The 20967-nt window shown below is 37.2% G+C and overlaps 1 protein-coding gene and 1 pseudogene across 2 annotated transcripts; both read right to left on the bottom strand.

Moving 5' to 3' along the window:
• Positions 1-12: 12 nt before the first annotated feature.
• LOC146475378 (pancreatic lipase-related protein 2-like) lies at positions 13-5388 on the bottom strand (annotated as a pseudogene). The gene is made up of 6 exons (XR_014865926.1): positions 5259-5388; positions 3640-3939; positions 2372-2403; positions 1518-1533; positions 1279-1404; positions 13-182 (listed from the first exon to the last, which is right to left on the bottom strand). The product of XR_014865926.1 is annotated as a pancreatic lipase-related protein 2-like (transcript).
• A 1285-nt stretch (positions 5389-6673) lies between these two features.
• Positions 6674-13747, bottom strand: LOC146475377 (pancreatic lipase-related protein 2-like). The gene is made up of 8 exons (XM_085116059.1): positions 13675-13747; positions 13214-13255; positions 12592-12708; positions 11328-11555; positions 9861-10160; positions 8754-8927; positions 7547-7777; positions 6674-6796 (listed from the first exon to the last, which is right to left on the bottom strand). Exons 1-8 carry the CDS (start codon positions 13745-13747, stop codon positions 6756-6758), a joined length of 1206 nt encoding a protein of 401 aa, XP_084972185.1. The 3' UTR covers positions 6674-6755.
• Positions 13748-20967: the final 7220 nt, after the last annotated feature.

Genomic DNA, 20967 nt, shown 5'->3' with positions numbered 1-20967 from the left:
TTTCTGGTACGATCAGCATCGAATACCCATAGCTGGACATCCGCCATTAGATTTCAGACATTTTCCACTCTTCAAGTTGTTGTAGTTTGAGCATGGATACGCTGTCCAGGAGCATCGTCTTTTCACAGAAGCAGTGTAGAAATAGGGCGCCCCCATATGGTCACAGACCTTTGACAAAGGTACTTAAAAAAATAATTAGAATACAAACACGGTTTTACGGCGTTTACTTTTTATCTGAAGCTTGAGAGAGCGCTTTTACGAATTTCAAGTGTATAAAAACAGGAGGCCATGACCCGAAGCCTCTTTCTCTCATACTTTACTAGGTCTTGGAGCCCGAGTATATTTAGAACAGGTCTCAGGGGACCTTAGGAACGCCCACTGTTCAAATAACCAATCAAAGAAGTGCAATGGCAATTAAATTGTCATATATCATACCTTTTGGCCGGAAAAGTAGTTCTCAAAGACTACTCGAGAAAGGATTGCTTAAGGAATAAATTAACATTCAGGCAGAAGTCCTTGGATAGGCTCCTGATATTAAGGATACCTTTGCCACAGCCCATCAAAAACATCATAATCCTTGGACCCAACCACTCTCCCCTTCCCCAGCTCAACCCCACCAAAACAAAAGGCCAAAAGAACCCACTCTAGATACGTTCTATCTGGTGTGATTGTTCGTTCGATAGAATGCCTTAAAAGGACTCCTGTTAGTTACAGAACTTTAACAATAAATGTCCATCTCCGTATCAAGAAAAGCTGATTAAATTCAAAGACAATGCTTTTTGTTTAGCGTCGCAAATATGGCCATAAAAGGAAGTTTTGAAACAATAGCTTTAGCGCTAAACAAAGGCTTATTAATTCAGGAGGGAAATTCAAACTCGCTGTTATTACAATAGCGAAATTCACGAGGGAAATTCAAAACTAGCCGATGACTGCACGAGTTCGAAATTTGCAATTGCATATTTGGCGAAAGCGTCGCGTCACGAGTGAAAGCGTGAGGGTTTTAAAACTAACACCTCTTCTTTAAGAGCCGCGCTAGCAACCGATGCTTTTGTTTTAAGACTAAATGACAACGACCACATTGATCCTTTTCAATCAAACGGTCTAATCGGGTAATTTTTCCAATCTAAAGCGCGAGTTTTTATAAACGAAGCCTTTTCTTTCCTTTCTTTTTTTTTTTTTTTTTACGAGTAAGGCAAGTTAGTTTTAAAATTCACAACTCTTGACCAAGTGAAATCATTGATAAAAGCTTCACTGTTTTGCGGCGTTGTTATAACTTACGACAGCCAGGTTGTTGGTTGCCACCATTTGGAAAGAAATCGATGCGGCCAATCTTTCGAGAAGTGCCATAACTTCCAGCATCTGTGTGAATAACGTCCAAATATCGAGCATCAGCCGAACGTTCTCCTTGTAGACTCATCTATGGATCGTCCAGCACTCCTGACCAAGCTTGAACTATGCGTAAAGGACATCTTAGTTTGGTGTAACGCGAACGGTCTTGCGTGCAATCCAGACAAAACTGAAGTCCTTCATCTGTCTTCTCGGTTTGCAACTCCCAATCCTATACCTGGACTTAACATCAATGGTTTTACCATCCAGCCTAACCCTGATGCCCGTGACCTAGGAGTTATCATTGACTCGCACCTGCAGATGACTAAGCATGTCAATAACATATGCAAGAACGCTTTTTTGTCCATTCGAAATATTGGCCGACTTCGAAAGTACCTTGACCAGTCTACCACGGAAAAACTTGTCCATGCTTTTATTACATCTAAATTGGACTCGTGTAACAGCTTACTTGCTGGTCTTCCTGATTCCGAATTGTCCAAATTACAGTCTGTTCAGAACACTGCTGCCAGATTAGTTAATAGGTCTCAGAAATGTGAACAGATAACTCCGGTTCTTCAAAGACTGCACTGGCTTCCAGTCAAGGCCAGAATTGTTTTCAAAATCCTAGTTCTTACATACAAAGCGCTTAATAATCTGGCTCCAGATTACATATCTGAACTCTTTTGCCCATATCTACCATCACGCCCATTAAGATCTGCTGACCAAAGGCTCTTAGCTACTCCTCGCTATAACACCAAGACATATGGAGCGAGAGCCTTCTCTGTCTATGCTGCCAATGCTTGGAACTCCTTGCCGCTTCAAATAAAGAAGTCCGAGATATTGAACTCTTTTTTAAAAATCTTCAGTTAAGACATATTTATTTCGTAAATTTTATCAATTAGAGTAGGTTTTTTAATGTGACTATGAAGTTTCTTTTATATATATATATGTATTTTTCTCTCATTTGTAATTGGCATTTTTATAGAGTTGTAAAGCATTGAGACTTAGTGTAATGCTTAATTATATATTATTATTATTATATTATATTATTAAAATACATGTTGGCAGGATCCAAACCTAATGTTGTATACAAACCAAACCAACAAAGAGATTAGCGAAGTGTGCGCTATTTCTATGTATGTATTTTGATGTAAAATAAACTAAACTAAATTAAAGAAGAAAAAGAAGAGGAGGAGGAAGAGGAAGAAGAAGAACTTATGCGCAAAGTACAATTTCTAGGGAGGCGTTACTGCATGTTTGCTACTCAGTTTGATTTACATAATGCGCCTCCTGCACCTTTATTTGCACAATTGAGTATCCTAGATATTTTTAAAGTAAATTCCCTGTATATTGCAAAATTTATGTTTTCCTATCACCAACGTTTGCTGCCTTCGCCCTTTTTAAATTTATTTCCGACTGGTGGTGAAATTCACAATTATGATACTAGAACCTCAGCTCATTTTCGACCTCACACCTGCCGAACTAATATCAAGCAATTTACTATACTCTATAGAGGGCCAAAAATATGGAATGCTTTGCCATTATCAATTACGTCTTCCCCTAGTCTATCCACCTTCAAAAGAAAGCTTCTTGATTTCCTCAGTTAACTGCATGAAACGTCCGACTCTGTTATGTCTTTATAGTCTCACCACCGTATGTTAAAAAATCTCAATACAATGTCTTTACTGGTCTTAAAGTCCTAACATATCTCCGAAGAGACCATCTCAGTATAAGCCCGGGGGTTTCTTGAGGTTTCCTGGCCACTTCTTACTTCTTCTTTTACTTTTATTATTTACTCTAAACTTATTACAATCCTAGTCTATTATTCATTTTTCATTATAACTTTCTATGTTTGTATGTCGTGGTGAATAAATAAATAAATAAATGAATAAATAAATAAATAAATAAATAAATAAATAAATGTTTATTTCAAGCAACAAACACATGATCATGAAGGTGTGCGGCGTCCAAGCAAAGAAAGGTGTATTTCCCCCCGTTCCAGAAAATTTTGTTTATTCAACCATGTGTTGGTCTCTTTTAAGAATATCTCTCAAAACTGTGGAATTCCCTTCCAGAAAGAATACGAACCTGTACGGAAACCAACAAATTTAAGAGGGAGACAGTAAATTGTAAATTTTTTAAACACATTAATCCTAAAAGTTGCGTGGTCGAGATCTTGGTCTAAAGACAGAACCCATTGTTGGAAATGAAGCATACAACAGGTAGACAGGGATAAAGCATTTCTTATTCAATTCACACTGTTGGCAACTTTTTCTTTTTGGCAGTAAATTAAAAACAAAAAAAAATTCGTACCTGTTATACGACCTAGCACCAATCTATGAGCCTGCAAATTGCTTCCAGCGTATCCTGCGACGTGAGCTCCAAAACTAAATCCCACAATGTAGAATCGATCAGCCAAAGAAGGGGAACCATTATTACTGGAAATCAGGAACCTTATGAGCACGGCTATCTGAGCCCCAACAAGCCGAGTGTTTCCAGCAGCTCGTCCATAAGGGTATCTTGCTTCTTTCCACCAGTTAACCAAAATCACATTTCAGTTCTCTCGATCTAGAAGTGCATCCTTCATTGGCCTAGCCCAAGTGTTGATACTCTCTGTGAAGAGAGTGAAAATTATTTTATTATTGAAAGTGAAGTCGAGAGGGTATTAGCTTGGGAAGAGCACAATATTCAAGGCCGCTCTCTCTTCGTATGTCATCGTTGTTTTGTTTGTCCCCTCACCCACCCACCTCTGCCCATAACTTTGCAAGCCCGATAAAAGCTATGACAATGAAGTTTGGAGGATAGATGGTACGTCCAAAGATGTTTCCTTTAAGATTTTCGACTGGAAGTGTTCACGTCATATGACGTGATAATTACGTCATGATTGCCAAATAGTACGTGGCCATCTGTGTATTGGCCATTTTGGATTGCTGGATTATCCCAAAACTTCAGGAAAGCGCCAAAACTGAACAAAAAGCAATCGAATCTAATTAAAGAACATTAATACGAGAGAACATATAAGGTACAATGAGAAAAGTAAATTTTCTTCATTTTAAAAAGGGAATTCCATTTTCTAAAAACACAGCCTGTCAAAAATTGGTTACATGTACACCAACCGACCACATCAAATATTTTCCACATAAGTTTCTAGAAAAGTCCTGGAATTTCATGGTGTTTCACTCTCATATGTTAAAAAAGCCTCAGAGGGCAGAATCTCAATTAATTTGTCCACAGGCGTCCCAAGCTCAAGCTGTGAGTGATGATCATCTTGCGTAATAGCGGTCACGGCGCAAATATAAGAGTTTAATTGTATAGGAATATTATGATCGGGTTTAGGAGGCAGAGCTGAGGAGGTACAAATACTGAAAAGTTCTTGATAAAAATTACATACCTTGGTTTTAAGATGTATTGCCTATTGTCTGTTTGCTATTTTGTGCTGATTTGGGGCCATTTTAGCGAGTTTTCACTTCCTAGGTTTCCCACTTCTAAGAGAAAGACAAGGCGTCACAGTCTGTTTCGGAAGGCCCCTTCCGAAAAGCAAAAAATCCCAGCTCAAAATGATCAAACAGCCACAAATCCAACGCAGAATCTCAGCACAAATGCCCCAGTTTCATTTCAGTTAAATAGCAACCCAATCCGGGCCCTGCAGCCGACGCCAAGCGGCTGTTTAGTTTCAATAATCCCAGATCTCAACATTGTAAAGACCCATGTACACATTCACTTCGACACACGACCGTTGTAAACACAATTTTAGTTTTGAACCCCTGGTGCCCTCAGATCAAATCGACAGGAGCCCGATCGTAAATATTCCCATGCAAACTCCTATATTTCTGATATTTGGGCCGTGACCGCCATTACGCAAGATGATCATCTCTCACAGCTTTAGCTTAGGCCACGAGTGGTTTGTCCAAAAATAACGTACCAGCACCTACCTGTAAACCCATGAACCACAAAAATAGAATGAATCTGTTCAGAGCGAGTAAAGAGTGCAGAAATATTGGGAGGAGCACAATGATTTTCGATGTCATGTAACAGAGAGGCAACCAATTTGAAGTAAAGCATTTTTATCGGTAGAATTCCCGAACAGGCAAAATGAGGAGCACTGTAAGATGTATAATCGGTAAAATACATGAGACGAAAAACCCGCTTTTGTAAAATGACTATTTTGTTTAGATGAACATTCGCGGCTTGTCCCCAAGCAACGAGACCGTAGGAAATATACGGTTCGATAAGCGAGCGGTAAATGTTTAGAAGAGTAGTACGCGGTACTAAGTGTCTAAGCCTTGCAAGAATACCGATACCTTTACTTATTTTCGTGGAGATGTAGTTAATATGGTGCTTCCAGGAGAGATTATCGTCAATGAAAACACTTAGGTATTTCACATATGTCTTACGTTCAAGAGGTACCAATTGTTCCGAGTTATTGTCAAGTATTTTAAGGTTTACTTCACGGTATAGTTCACGTTGATAAGGATGAAAAATAACAAAATTAGATTTAGATACGTTAAGAGATAATTTGTTTGAATTCAACCATTCACGCAACTTTAATAACTCTTCATTGATGACAACTTCAAGTTTATCGAGATCTCTTTCTGCATATAGTTAGTTGGTATCATCAGCAAATAAGTAAAAATCAAACTTGCTAGAGGAACGATGCATATCATTGACATAAACTAAAAAAAAGAAGCGGACCAAGTAGGGAACCTTGAGAGACACCGCACACTGTTCTTGCTTTGCTACTTTTGTCTATAGCCTATAACTCTCAGTTTTGAGAGTTGCAGGAGGAAAAGCTCTAGAAACCGACCATCGTGGATTCCCGCTTTTAAAGATTACCCGTTTCATAGATTCCCCATTTTTAAGATTCCCCGTTTCAAAGATTCCAGCTTTTTTTATGGATTCCCCGTTCCCGTTCCCCGTTCCTAGTTTTAAATAAAGCCATTTCAAAACTTCTTTCAAATTGAAAAAATACTGGTCACGTGTGACGTTGGTTGACTGTAATTAGGAAACAGAAACTGATCATGAAACAATGAACACACTGTATCCCATGTGCCAAGTTACAACTTGGCAAAACTTTATTTTATTCGGTCCCAAATGAAAGAATTATTACGTTGAGTAAGTGGCTGAAGCTTCCACTCAGCACCAGCTTTACTCCAATTTTAACAAGCCCCCAGAGACTAAATAAATGTAAATATATGGAACATATATTTTGAACTGTGGATGAAAGATCTACGCTTAAGTTGCGTAGTAACTGCGAGGATCCTTCTTCTGTTTGATCCTTAGAGACTATAGTTTATCAAATCACACTTTTGTCCTCGGTATTCTTACGGCAAAGTTTATTAGCCTACGTGACAGTTTTAGCCCATAAAGTTAAGAAGAACAGTCCCCAAAACGAAACTATAATATTGATCAACACCAATTCTTGTGGACTTTCAGCGTTTCATCGGCGTCGTCAGGGTGGGATGTGCAATTGCTGAAAAAGAAATAGAATAGGTTTTCTTAAGTACGTTGTGAAAGAAGTAAAACAAGAAATTGGGCAAATTACATCACAGCAGGGAGTTTGGCATTCTGTGAGTTCGGAGCTAGCCTAAAAAAATAAGTGCCTAGCATACACTTGGGTGGTTCTACTGAATAAATGTTTTTAAATGTTTATCCCAAATCCTTATTTAAATAGGGATTTGGGAATAGGGATTTAATAGGTCGCCCTGCGAATTGTGGCTGCAACATATCTGAGATCTTAAATCCAGTGACGACACATGCCTTATGTTGACACAACTCCGCGCCATGTTCTCTAACCAGAACTCCTCAATCAGTTAATAGCTAGTTTATAGGGGAATTGGGATTTTAAAAAAGTTCAGCATTTATAGCCAGTTCAAGGAGGTGAGATTAGACGAGGAGAAATTAGACCATCCCATCATGCTTTTAGTCTTAGCTAGCCTGTGTAGCTGGCGGGATGTGGGGCGAAGGCGAAGTTTGTGCGGTGGGAGCCGCGAGGGGCATGGGGAAGAGACGATTTGAAATGTATTTTCGCGCGGATAACGCTGGTGGTTGTCGCGCGGCCCTACGCCGCTTATGGTGGCTAAGCCGCCAAAATTTTCTATTCGCGCCCACTGAGAGAATACTGTCAGCTACGCAGGTTAGTGTGAGTATTGTGAGTAGCATTGATTAAAATTTTTTGTCCGTGTTACGGGTAAAAATAAAAAAAAAAAGATAAAAGTCTTACTACAAAATGGAGGATTGCTGTTTGTTGTTAAGTAGTATGTTCCAGTCTTTTTGGTGCGATCAGCATCATAACCCATTTGAGGACATCCATACATACATATTGAACATTTCCCTTTCTCAAAGTCGTTGTAGGATGAGCATGGATACGCTGTCCAGGGGCATTCTCCTTGCACAGAAGCGGTGTAGTATTCATGGGCTATCGAATGGTCACAGCTAGATACTGGCGATTTTTCTAATAAAAATAATATACAAAAAAAGGAAGTTTTCATTAAAATGAGCCAACTACGCAAGTAACACTAACCCAACATATCTTTTTTTATCTGAATTGAAAACACTCATAGCAATGGAAATATCTCGTTCACGTTTCAAGCAATTCAAAAGCTCTACGCTCATTCCTTGAACCTATGTTGTGGGGTGTTTTGTGAATTTTTGGCTGATTTTTGGGCATATTTGGGAGGAGATAGTTTTTCTAGAAGGATTGGTAAAATTAAGAGAAATAAGAAATATTGAAGATTTAGTGAAGTTTTAAAATTAGAATTGGCAGTTAATAATTAATAGACGAACACCAAGTTAGTCCACTAGCAACCAGGGGTGCTATTGCGTGGGTGTTCCCAAAATTATTTTTTTTTTCTATCCCTTCTTAAAACCTCTTCAAATTTAGGTTAAATCCCCCCTTAATATCTCGGTCAACTTGAAAGCTGTTGAAGCTCAACCTGCTGCCCTAAAAGGCGATCTAGAAAAGCTATACGAGATGTCATTTGTAGGCCACAGAATTCGCCTGAGAGTTTTATTATTATTATTATTATTATTATTATTATTATTATTATTATTATTACTAATGAACATTAATATCCACAAACCAAAAACCTGTATACGTAGTTATGCCCAAAGACTTTTAAATTCCTTACCGAGCTACAATCTTTACCAACAATCGATAAGCCAACCAGACTATACAATAACTTCATCCCACCAAATAACTGGAGGATTATAAGCCTTGGACGTTTAACAAGCATTGTTCTAAGATGTAACTGGAGGCCATCGACTCTCGCCACCTCCCAAAAAAACAAACAACAAACAAGCAAAGAAGCAAACAGAACAAAAGACTAAAAGAGCCCACTCTTGATACGATCTATCTGGAGTGACTGTCCGTTCGAGGGCCGTTGTTAGTTACAGAACTTTATCAATAAATGTTTCTGTCTATAACGTACCGCAGAAAGGTTGCTTTGTGCCATTATTTGGGAAGAAATCGATGTGGCCAACCTTTTGAGGAGTGCCAAAACGTCCAGCATCTGTGTGAATAACGTCCACATATTGAGCATCACTTGGGTCCAGCCGAACGTTCTCTTCGTGCCCAGTAAAAAATGGCCCAGCAGGATCCAAACCTAATATTGTGTAAAAACCAAAACAACAAACACATTACCGGAGTGTGTGCTGTCTTATCCTGCGAGCAGTGGAGAAACCACTGGTCGCAGGGAAGTGCTATCTCTATGACGTGTATATATTATGAGGTAAGATAAACTAATAATAATAATAATAATAATAATAGTAAGAAGAAGAAGAAGTAGAAGAAAGCGTTGCTGCACCCTTGCTCCTCAGTTAATGATAATAATAATAATAATAATAATAATAATAATAATAATAATAATAATAATTATAATTATAATAATAATAATAATAATAGTAATAATAATCTTTAAACAAGGTGCGTTCTTACAAAAGTGGTTTTCAGAACGGCCCTGTATAAAACAAATAAATAGATAAGAATAAAATAAATAAAATTTACAGAGTTTAAAAAAGTTTAGTTTTTAGAATATTTATTCAAGCAAGAAACGTTCCTTGGACTTTCCGATGAAGTTGTACAGCGTCCAAGCAAGGAAAGTTATCTTTTCCCAGGTTCTAGAAATTTTTATTTATTATTTTTTTTTTTCAAATAGAGTTTTTAGTCTTGCACGGTCTTAGTCGAAAGACAGAACAGTGGAAATGAAGTTGAAGCACAACAGGTGGATCGAGGATCAAGCAATCTCTTATTCAGTTCAGGCTGAGCAACTTATCCACGTAGGACAGTAATGTTTAGCCAAAGTAATCATTCACGATATAGTTATACATTTCAGCCCATTTAAGTAAAATAGCAATTTTATTATAATTTTCAAGTTATGAATAACATGTTTCTGCTAGCTACAGGAGTCGTAATTTTTAGTTACTTTTGGAACTTCACAGATAAACTAAAATTTTGCTGTAGTTGTCATTGTTGTTGACAACTTGCTGTGGTTGTTATTTTGTAATGATCAGTTAATTTGTTTAAAAGTAACCCGTACCGGTTATACGACCCAACACTACTCCATTAGCCCGCAACTTGCTCCCAACGTATCCAGCGGCTTGAGCTCCAACACTGTGTCCCACAATGTAGAATCGAATACCAATAGGAGGGGAACCATCATTACTGGTAATTAAGAAACCTATGAGCACGGCTATCTGAGCCCCAACAAGCCGAGCGTTTCCAACTGCCTGTGTATAAGGGTCTTTTGCTCCTTTCGACCAGTCGACTAAAATCACATTGCAGTCCTCTCGCTCTAGAAGTGCATCCTTCATTGATTGAGCCCAAGTCGTGATACTCCCTATGAAGAAAATGGAATTTTTTTATTGTTCAAAGGAAAGTCGAGAGGGTATTAGCTTGGGAAGAGCTCAACATTTAAGGCCGCTCTCTCTCCGTATCGACGCTTGCGATGCATGCTATTGTTGTTGTGTTTTATTCCTGTAGAAACTAAATTGTATGAATATCAGTTAATAACTAATCCTGTCGAGTGGTAACATCCTTTTTTGTATCCAGTGTTCCTATACGTTAATTTTTATGCTTTATTTTTACATTTTTCCCTTAAAATTATGTAGTAATTAAAAATGTCCTTTTAACATCCTGGCCATCGCGATTCAAATTAATCAGGGTCCCAAAGACGTTCATCCTCGGAAACCCATGGGCAGTTACTCGAGTAGCAGGGATTTTCTTGGGCGAAAGTTTACTGTAAGAACGGGACGAGCGCCTGGGCAATTACTGTTACCGAACCAGTTCCAGAAGCATTTGAATTCCCCGATTTTGATTGGCCAGAAAAATATCAGTGTTGTATTATATATCAGGCTAGTCGAGTAAACAATGATACTCTATGATGTTTCTTAGCGTATTTGTTGAGCTACGTCTGAAACTTTTCCACTGTGTGTGAATCTCCATTGCACGGGCCACGTAACTATATCGATCGAGCGTGGGAACGCCCGGCTAGCGACAGTGTACGCACTTCTTCCTTTCGCCCGAAAGAAACCAAAGCTATAACGTTTACAGCTGTTGATATTAATTTATTTTAGTCTTGAATTTTTCTCTCTGCTGTCTTTTATGATTAATCCGGGCGTGTTGAGTGATGTCGATTGCTGCAGACTGTGATAAGCGATAAGCGATAAGCGAAGGAAACGAAATTATATACATTAATGAATATGTAATTGGTGAATTTACTTTCAAATGGCTTGAAAAAGTGGTCGGTGTGAAAATTTTGGAAGTGAATAACCACACAGAGCGTAATAGGTGTGGATATTGAGTTAAGAAATCGTGCAAGAGGGGGGAGTCTATCCAGGGCCCAAAAAAATTGGGGCTCTAGTGCTCCGTTCCATTTAGCCATAAGCAGCTTTACTTTTGTGCCCAGGCTGCAACTACAGTCCACAATACCTTTTGTCTTAACCTATCAATTCGACTTCTAGGTTTGAAACTTTAGTTGATATTAAACTAACTCACTTGCACCTACCCAAATACCCATGAACCACAAAAATTGTTCGTCTAGAGATGGTGAAATTAGAAGCTCTCAGCTTGCTTGCATCTTCGTCATCAATGATCTGAGGGGTCTCCCTGTCGAGTCTTGTGAACAAATGAAACTTTGTTCCAACTTTCGACGGTTCCTGCGGAAACTTTCTTGTTTCAGGTGGGAAGTATTCGAAGCAGCCATACTTGTCATAGCACACCTGGTTTGGGTTTGCTATAAAAGGAAACAGTTTAGTCATGAAACCTCGGAGCACAATAACATCAATACTTTTTCGTGGTTGAAAATATAACAAAAGTCACCGATGGGAATTTCACACGAAAAATCTAATTAAAAAAAGAACCTTAAAGGGGAAGTATCACGCAAAATTTGCTGTCATTTCAAAACCCAAAAATGTTTGTCTGCCAGGTAGAAACAAAGATTTAATTGTCAAGTTTTTTAGTTACAAATTATCACCCCAGTGCAATAGAACTGTCGATTATTGGCCTCTGGTCAGAGACAGATTAGGTCGGTTTCGATTGAAACTTGAAAAATGTTAGGCTAATGTCTTTCAAGTTCTTGCATTTTTCTTTCCAAAATGCGCTAGAACAGATCACGAGTTGTTCCTTTTAAGAATTGAGTTGATTACTTTCCTCTCGCCATTCTAGAATTATTTGGCAGCTGATCGAAGGTTTTATTTCATCATTTTTAACAAAAGATACCAAAAACCCCATGATACTTCCCCTTTAAAATCAAGTTAGCAACTTGTGGAGTTGATAACTTTGTGGAGAACTTTTAAAAGATTGATTTGTCTCATTTTCGGCTACCTGGTAGCTGCCTATATAAGCTACTACACTTCTTTATGCTTAGTCTCATCTATTTTAAACTTTCTTTAGACCGGGGGGAGGGGTGTGGTTGATTCTGCCCCCAGCGACTTTCAAGTTGTATAATAATATAATAGTTTAATATTTGAGCAAACGCTATGAAAGTTGAGGAGTTTTACAAATTAAAAATTATCTTGAAAAGTTTTGATGTTTTCTCATTAACTTTGATGTTACCATTTTAACAGGCTGCTTTTTTTTTTTTTTTTTTCAGAAAATGGAAAATTCCTTTTTGAAATGAAGAAAAATTACTTTTCGTGTCGTAACTTTTATGAACTAACCATAAACTGAAAGTTTGAACATTCAGTTAATGAAATCGAGTTAAGTGCCCGTTTTCCCGTTTTCCCCGAATTTTACATTGTGCTATTCAACCAATGAGAATAGTAACGTACCAGCAAGCTGATCCTGCAGTTCTGTCACTGTGTTGCTCAGAGATTCAACGGCAGACTGGAGCTCTAAGAGATCAGAAAGGAGTATTAAACCTTTAATAAACATTTCTTCGGTTTGAGCTAAAAGAAGAAAGGGATGTCAAAAACATAAATTGGTGCGATGTCTTAGGTCTCACCAATCATTGTAATTTGTAGCCGGACAAATGTGATCTCTGGAAATGGAAATACTATCTTTTAGTTAGCTAGAATGCTAATTTTTTTGCACAACGGTCTGAGGGTTTGAATACTTGAGAAATCGGTAAATTGTATTGAGTTGACAAGGCCAAATAACACTGATTTCTGTACTTAGTCCTCGATAAATAAGCGGATGTTGTAGAACTGTTAGCAATAGGAAGATCATCAGAGCAAGAAGTTTTAGGGCGTTTAAGTGTAACATAGCCGAAGAGCAGAGATTTGACGGCATTTTACAAACTTGATTTGTGTGGAAAAGCATTTGATCGTGACTGAATGGCAAGGGTGCAAAAATTCGGTCTTGTATCTTAGAATGGGGGGTTTTCTAGGTTCGTTTGAAATGAAAAAAAGACTTCTATGGGATGAATAAGCCTCAATTGCAAAAACAACCAACCTTGGTTGTCACTCTTCAGTTCATTCAGTTCTTCGGTTAGATCTAAAAGAAGAAGGAGATATCAAAAACGTAAATCAATGAGATGTTTTTTAAAAATCCTTTCCTTAATTGTGTAAACTGTACAGAAATTTATTTTAGTTACGCATTAAAACTCATCTAATAGGGCTTTTGCAACAATTGGCCACTTCGTAGTTTGTTCCTGGACCAATATGGTCTCTAGAAATGGAAATACCATCTTACAACGAGCTAGAACGCTAATTTTCAACGATCTGAGGGTTTGGATACTTCAGAAATCCCTAGATTCTGTTTTAAGGCGCCAAGGCCTAATAACATTTCTCTACCTAGTTTCTTGATTAAAAAAAAAAAAGAGTTGCCGTGTAACTGTAGAAGATCATCATAGCCAGAGATTTTAGGCCAGTAGAGCACAAAGGGGAGATTTAATTAATGATAGTTCAACTTACAATGAATCCTTTTCTCCAGAGGACCAGTTTTGCTCTCGATAACTAAGACGTTAGAAAGGAAGGAAAAAATCATTTTTTTTTTAATGTACAAGTCTTTAAGTCTTTAAAACTGAAGTGATGACTGCAGACTGTGACCCACAGAACAAAACATTGTAAACTGTACATACGGCACTTAAAAAGTCAGCTGGTGGGAGGTTTACTAGTTGGCTACAAATGCGAGGCCGGCAATTTGAACAGGGGAGCTACCATAGAACAAATCCAGCTTGAAACACTGAGCATCCGGATTACAAGCGCGCGCGTCCAACAACTCGCCACACTTCAACGCCCGCTTAGTTTTAATCTTTTACTCATTAATTATGAGAATTAAAGAAAACATCTTTCCAAAATCAGAAGAAAAGAACCAATCGACGAACTGAAAGAATGAAAAAGGACAAGAAAAAAGGAAAAAAAAACTAAAAACTTTTCGTGGAAAGCTCTAGTTTGGTTGGCCTCACTTACAGTTTCTACACCGCTTTGGACACTTCTTAGCCCTTCCTGCGTCTGACGTAACAAGCATGTGCGCCATCAGGACACTTACAATGAGAATAAAGGTAGCCTTCATGATGAACTACGGGATATCACGTCCAGATCTATAAAAGCAAAACAGAAAATTTGTAAGAAAGAAAATATTAAGTAAAACAGCCATATCTTGGCTCGATCGTAGTACTCCCTTAAAAGAGTAAAGATACTAATTTTAAGGCTTATTCGTCGACTCCTTCAAAAATAATAAACTAATGAAAAGAAACTGAAAAGCAGGTACACTACATTTAATCTGACTTCAGAAAACTCTCACGAGATTTTGTTCCCCGGGCTGTAGGCAGATTTCATTTGAGTGTCCTAACACCAAATCCAAAGTGACCACCCTAACCAATCACAGACAACGTAAACACATGTACAACAATTAACCAATCAGAACTCGAAGCATTGCGTGCGAGCAATTGCGCCAAGATTTGACATGCATTACTAATGTTATTAAGAAGCGCAAATCATTTGTCAAAGTCTGTCACTGATCAAACGCCCCCACAACACGTACACGTTGGCAAGAAAAGTTTTTAATCTATTCAGACTGATGAGTCATGATTTAAAATGTTATTTTATATTTTAGCCTTTCAATGCCAAAAAAAAAAACAAGTACAAAACAACAAACAAATTACGCAGATAGAAAAAAGAAAGAAAGAAAAAATATCAAAGCAAATTTTCCACTAGTTTGTTGCCTTTTTCCTTAGAATCTCTACTTTCTACTATCATGATCAATCGTGCCACATTAGTTGTCGGTTTAGAATGCAAATTCGTTGGTTGTTGTTGTTGTTGGTTTTTCATATCTAATTTAATTTGCGCCCGTCTGCTTCTAAATCGTCTCCAATTTGTTGGCTGTTGTCGGTAAAACAAAATATTGCTTTTCATTTTTGGTTTAGAAATTTGTGACGTTGCTGGAAAGCTAGCACAAACTCTAACTTAGACCTTATCGTCAAATAAATCATTGCCCTTGCTGACAGGGCAGCGAGTGTCGCACTATCGTGTTTGTACTGACTCGAGTTTCTTTGATCAGTCCTCGAGTAAGCTCCCGTGAGAGTTGCGATTTCTGTAGGCTCCTGTTGAACTAAATACGGGTGAACTAAATGTTCTCTTCATCTACGCCAACTATTCATAGCTTCTATAATAGAAATTCAATCTCAAAACGTTCTCTCCTGCATGCGCTCTATCGTTACAAAGAAACGCAATTACCAACCCTGTTATAATTAGCATTAGCTACACAAAGAAAGGGAAATATTACAGCTTTACAAGCCTAGTTTCATGCCTTTTATTTTGATCAGAAATGTCTTTTATATGGTTTCCAAAGTCAGGAAAAATTTGCTTTTTCCGCATCTAATAAGTTTCTTTTATTGTTACAAACATCATGATTTAAAATAGGATAAACGAATTCAGCTTCCCTCAAATCAGTATTAATTCTAAAGCAGTCGCAAACTTGTATGTTACTCTCGGGTGTGTACTTTAGAAACTTAGAAAATGAAACCTTTGTTTTCCGCAAGAAAAACAAATTCTTGGCTTTTTTTTTTTTTACTAGTTTGGAGCATTTTTACTTAGAATCTCCACGCTCTATCATCATAATCAATCTCCCCCCAAGTTGAACTTTAGAGTTTAATAAATTCCTTGGTTGTTTTTTGGATATCTTATTTTGTTTGCGCCCTTTTTCTTCTAAATCATCTCCAATTTGTTAGCTTTTGCCGCAAAAATACTAAAATGTCTTTAATTTAGGTTAAGAAGTTTGTGACGTTGCTGAAGTCGAAAGGGGAATGAATACCTACTGAGACCTTATCGCCAAATAATCATTTCGCTTGTAAACAAGGCAGTTACAATCTATACTCTGAATCAAAGGGCTTTGTGAGGCCACTCGTGATACACTTCGACTTTATTTCGGACGGTAGCGACACAAAAGGAGTTGTTGGCCAGTTTTCCGTTATGTTTTTTTCACGCGATTTATCTGGAATTGGCTTAACCCAATTTGCCCTACGAGATTTTGGAGTTTTTGCAGAAATTTAATTTCTTCACAAAAATTGTTTCACCCACAAATTCTTTTATATCTTCCCTAAAATCAAGGAAAGCTTACGTTTTTCACATCGAATAATTTTGCTCAGTAGCTACACACGATTTAAAATAGAATAGGCGAATTCAGCTTTCCTCACATGATTAATTGTAAAGCATGCAGCGGAAGCTTTGTTACTCTAGTGTGTATTAAGAAACAGAGAATCGGAAAGCTTTGTTTTTGCAAGTAAAACAATTTCTTAGTTAAGGTTTTCACTAGTTTTCCGACGCATTTTACTTCAAAATCTCCACCTTCTACCATCATAATAAATCGCACCCCAAGTTAAAGTTTGGAGTCCTATAACTTCGTTTTTTTTTTTTTTTTTGGATATCTAATTTTGTTTGAGTCCTTTACTTCTAAATTGTCTCCAATTTGTTAGCTGTTATCGCTAAAATACTAAAATGCCTTTATTTAGAAATTTGTGACTGGTTGTTGGAAAGGTACAACAAACTCTAACGGGAAATTAATGAATACCTTCTAAGACATCATCGCCAAATAAATCCGTTAGGCTTGTAAACAATACTCTGAAAAATCAAGAAATTCAACTGGGACTTACTTCTGGATGAAGAATTCTAGTTTCTTCAATATTCGTCTAACTTCCCGAGAGGGTTGCGACGCGGTAGTCTCTTGTTGAACTGAAAAGCGGTAACTGACGAAGAGTTCTATTCTTCTATTCATTATATGTCCGTTGCTAGGCATAAATTTTTCGTTTCTTCAGGCGCTTTATAATTATTTTTACAAAAGAAAACAAGCTGAAGTAATAATGCCCGTCGCCAAGTACTCATGTGAAATTAAATTGCGCCAAGATTTGACATGCATTGCTAATGTTATTAAGAAGCGCAAATCATTTGTCAAAGTCTGTCACTGATCAAACGCCCCCACAACACGTACACGTTGGCAAGAAAAGTTTATAATCTATTCAGACTGATGGGTCATGATTTAAAATGTTATTTTTATTTTAATCTTGCAATGCCAAAAAACAAATACAAAACACCAAACAAATTACGCAGATAGAAAGAAGAAAGAAATAAAAAATATCAGAAGAAAAAATTCAAGTCTAACTTCAACCAAATCAATAGGAACCGTCGAAGCCACTACCAATCAAAATACTATCTATTTCCATTCGTCTATTTATACTAGAAAAATAGAAGTCTGTTGAGTGCTCAATAGAAACTTTTTTTTTCAAGAATAGTATATTGTTATGTGACAAGGAAGAGTAACTAACATACACATTATAAAAGAAAATGATCATACACAAACAGGGAAAAACAATAACAGTATACATGTATACCATTCCCTTTGGTTTTCAGTGTTATAGGTAAGTAAGATTTTTGTCTATGAGGTTTTTAAAGTTCAAGAGCCGAAGAATTTTCTTTCCGTTCCAGAAGTAATAAATTTTCTGGCCTTGTAAAAGAATGAGTTAAAAGAGGGTAGACGAACTCAGCTTGCCACAAAAATTGTAAAACAGTTGAAACGCATGTAATTTAGGAGATTATTTTCTGCGCGCGTGACGCTTACTTCGTAAAATTTTTCACCATTTTGGTGTATTTTCCCTGACAATCTCTGCTGTGTATCATTATCGATCACGCCACAAGTTGAAAAACTTCAGCAATCTAAATTCACTTCTTATTTTTCCGCTTTCTACTGAAATTTCTTTGCCACCTCATCTCCAATTCGTTAGCTGTTGTCGCTAAAATAATTGAATGTATTTATTCACATCCAGAAATCTGTGAGGTCGTTGGACATCTAGCCTAAATTCTAACGTGAAATAAACACCTTCTGAGAACTGATCGCCAAATAACTCATTAAGTATTTCAAAAAGACAAAGTAGTGTCGCACTATTCCGATAATCAACGAGCTGGGACTTTCCCCCTTATATGAAAATTCGAATTTCTTTGATATTCTCTTTAGCTTCCAGGAGAGTTTTGATTTCTGTAGGCTCGGCTCTTGAACTGAAGATGGGTGAACTTAATGTTCTATTCATTTATGAAAAAGTAATAGTCAAAGTTTCTATTACAGAAATTAATTCAATCTCAAAACGTTTTCTCCTGTGCACTATTGTTACAAACAAAACGCAATTACCAAACCTGTTTAAATAGCATTGAATACACAAAAAAGGTTTATATTAAAGCTTTTCAAGCCCAGTTTTATGCCTTTTATTTCACCAAAAAAATATTTTATACCGTTTCCAAAGTCAAGGAAAGCTTACGTTTTTCACATCGAATAATTTTGCTCAGTAGCTACACACGATTTAAAATAGAATAGACGAATTCAGCTTCCTCAAATATTAATTGTAAAGCATGCAGCCGAAGGTTTGTTTCTTTGGTGTGTGTTAAGAAAACTTAGGGAACGAGAGCTTTGTTTTCCGAAAGAAAAACAATTTTTTGGCTTATTCTTTGTACTAGTTTGGAGCATTTTTACTTAGAATCTCCACGCTCTACCATCATAATCGATCGCGCCACAAGTTGAAGTTTAGAGTTGTATAGACTCGTTGGTTGTTTTTTGGATATCTAATTTTGTTTGGCTCCTTTTTAAAACAATTTCTTGCTGGTTAAATTTTCCACTAGTTTGTTGCGTTTTTTCTTAGAATCTCTACGTTCTACTATTATGGTCAATCGCGCCTCATTAGTTGACGGTTTAGAATGGAAATTCGTTGGTTGCTTTTTTTCCATATATCTAATTTAACTTGCGCCCTTCTGCTTTTAAATCGTCTCCAATTTGTTGGCTGTTGTCGGTAAAACAGTATTTTCCATTTCATTTTTGGTTTAGAAATTTGTGACGTTGCTGGAAATTTAACACAAACTCTAACGGGAAATTAATGGGATTGAATACCTTCTTAGACCTTATCGCCAAATAAATCATTGCCCTTGCAGACATGGCAGCGAGTGTCGCACTATCGTGTTTGCAGACTCGAGTTTCTTTGATTTTCTTCAAGTTAGCTTCCGTGAGAGTTGCGATTTCTGTAGGTTCCTCTTGAGGTGAAGACGGGTGAACTAAATGTTCTATTTATCTATGCAAAGTGATATTGATAATTTCTATATAAAAGAAATTCAATCTCAAAACGTTCTCTCCTACATACGCTCTATCGCGATCGTTACAAAGAAACGCAATTACCCTGAACCCTCGGCTGTTACAATAGCATTGGTTACACAAAGAAAGGGAAATAGTACAGCTTTACAACCCCAGTTTTATTCCTTTTATTTTGATCAGCAAAGTCTTTTATATAGTTTCGAAAGTTAAGAAAAATTTTGTTTTTTACGCATCTAATAAGTTTCTTTTATTGCTACAAACATCATGATTTAAAATAGGATAAACGAATTCAGCTTCCCTCAATTCAGTGTTAATTGTAAAGCAGTCGCAAACTTGTATGTTACTCTCGGGTGTGTACTTTAGAAACTTAGAGAATGAAACGTTTGTTTTCCGAAGGAAAAACAATTTCTTGGCTATTTTTTTTTTACTAGGTTGGAGTATTTTTACTTAGAATCTCCACACTCTACCATCATAATCAATCGCGCCCCAAGTTGAAGTTTAGAGTTCTGTACATTTATTGGATGTGTTTTTGGATATCTAATTTTGTTTGCGTCCTTTTCTTCTAAATCATCTCCAATTTGTTAGCTAAAACTAAAATACTAAAATGTCTTTAATTTAGGTTAAGAAGTTTGTGACGTTGCTGAAGTCGAAAGGGCAATGATTACCTTCTGAGACCTTATCGCCAAATAATCATTTCTCTTGTAAACAAGGCAGTTACAATCTATACTCTGAATCAAAGGGCTTTGTGAGGCCACTCGTGAAGACCAAGCTTGTTGATTTTGGAGTATTTATACACGTCGACTTTATTTATTTCGGGCTGTAGCGACACAAAAGGAGTTGTTGGCCAGTTTTCCGCTATGTTTTTTTCACGCGACTTCTTCTGGAATTGGCTTAATCCAATTTGTCCTACGAGATTTTGGAGTTTTTGCAGAAATTTAATTTCTTCAAGAACAGAAAAATTAACCCTAATTCGTAACAAATAAAGAAAAACCGTAGGTTTCCTAATTTAACTTCTTCTTACACTGGGATAGTTAAATTTTCTGATGTAAAAAGCGATGGTTACGTATCAAGTCATTGGCCACAAAACAACCTCCAAGCCGTCACAGACTCGCGTCCACCTCTCATCCCGTAGTAAAGTAATCAAACTGATATTCCAGATTTTGATCACCCTCAAAATTTTTCCCGATTAACTTTTTGTTTGTGTTATTTTTTGTTTTTGATTTTGGTCAACATTTTCACAAGAATTGCGTGACGTACGATATACTTGGCTAGCTGTAGCCTGCGGGGTACACTGCAGAATGTTTTTCTTGGGTTTCGGGTTGCTGTGCACAGACTAGAACTGTGGTTATTTAATTTGTGCTCGGCCAAACCACAACGCGAAATGACTAAAGTTAAGGCTTTGTGGAGAACGTGAACACATGACGGTAAATTTCTTAATCTCTGTCTCAACTTGAACGCCGTTTCCACCTGTTCTGTTACTGGATAGTTCGGCCACATTGTACAAGTTGAACGAATAGGAATAATCACGAAGTACCACGAGTAACGTGAACTTATCAGTGCAATGCAAGCGACGTTTTCGTTGGCGTTGGCGTTGTGGTTTCTTAAAGTCCCTAATATACTTAGTTCCAACACTATGCGTC

The sequence above is a fragment of the Pavona decussata genome, unplaced genomic scaffold, assembly GCF_977016875.1.
Source record: "Pavona decussata unplaced genomic scaffold, jaPavDecu1.1 SCAFFOLD_84, whole genome shotgun sequence".
NCBI classification, from domain to species: Eukaryota; Metazoa; Cnidaria; class Anthozoa; order Scleractinia; family Agariciidae; genus Pavona; species Pavona decussata.
Note: the sequence above shows the minus strand (reverse complement) of the source record. Positions and strands in the feature narration are given on the sequence as shown.

What these genes read in the sequence shown, in the direction of transcription:
- LOC146475377 (XM_085116059.1), bottom strand. Translation starts at nt 13,747, where the DNA reads ATGATTTTTTCCTTCCTTTCTAACGTCTTAGTTATCGAGAGCAAAACT. An exon ending in TCTGGAGAAAAGGATTCATT is followed by an intron (nt 13,256 to 13,674) that starts GTAAGTTGAACT and finishes TTCTTCTTTTAG; the next exon opens with ATCTAACCGAAGAACTGAAT. An exon ending in ACTGCAGGATCAGCTTGCTG is followed by an intron (nt 11,556 to 12,591) that starts GTACGTTACTAT and finishes TTCCTTTTATAG; the next exon opens with CAAACCCAAACCAGGTGTGC.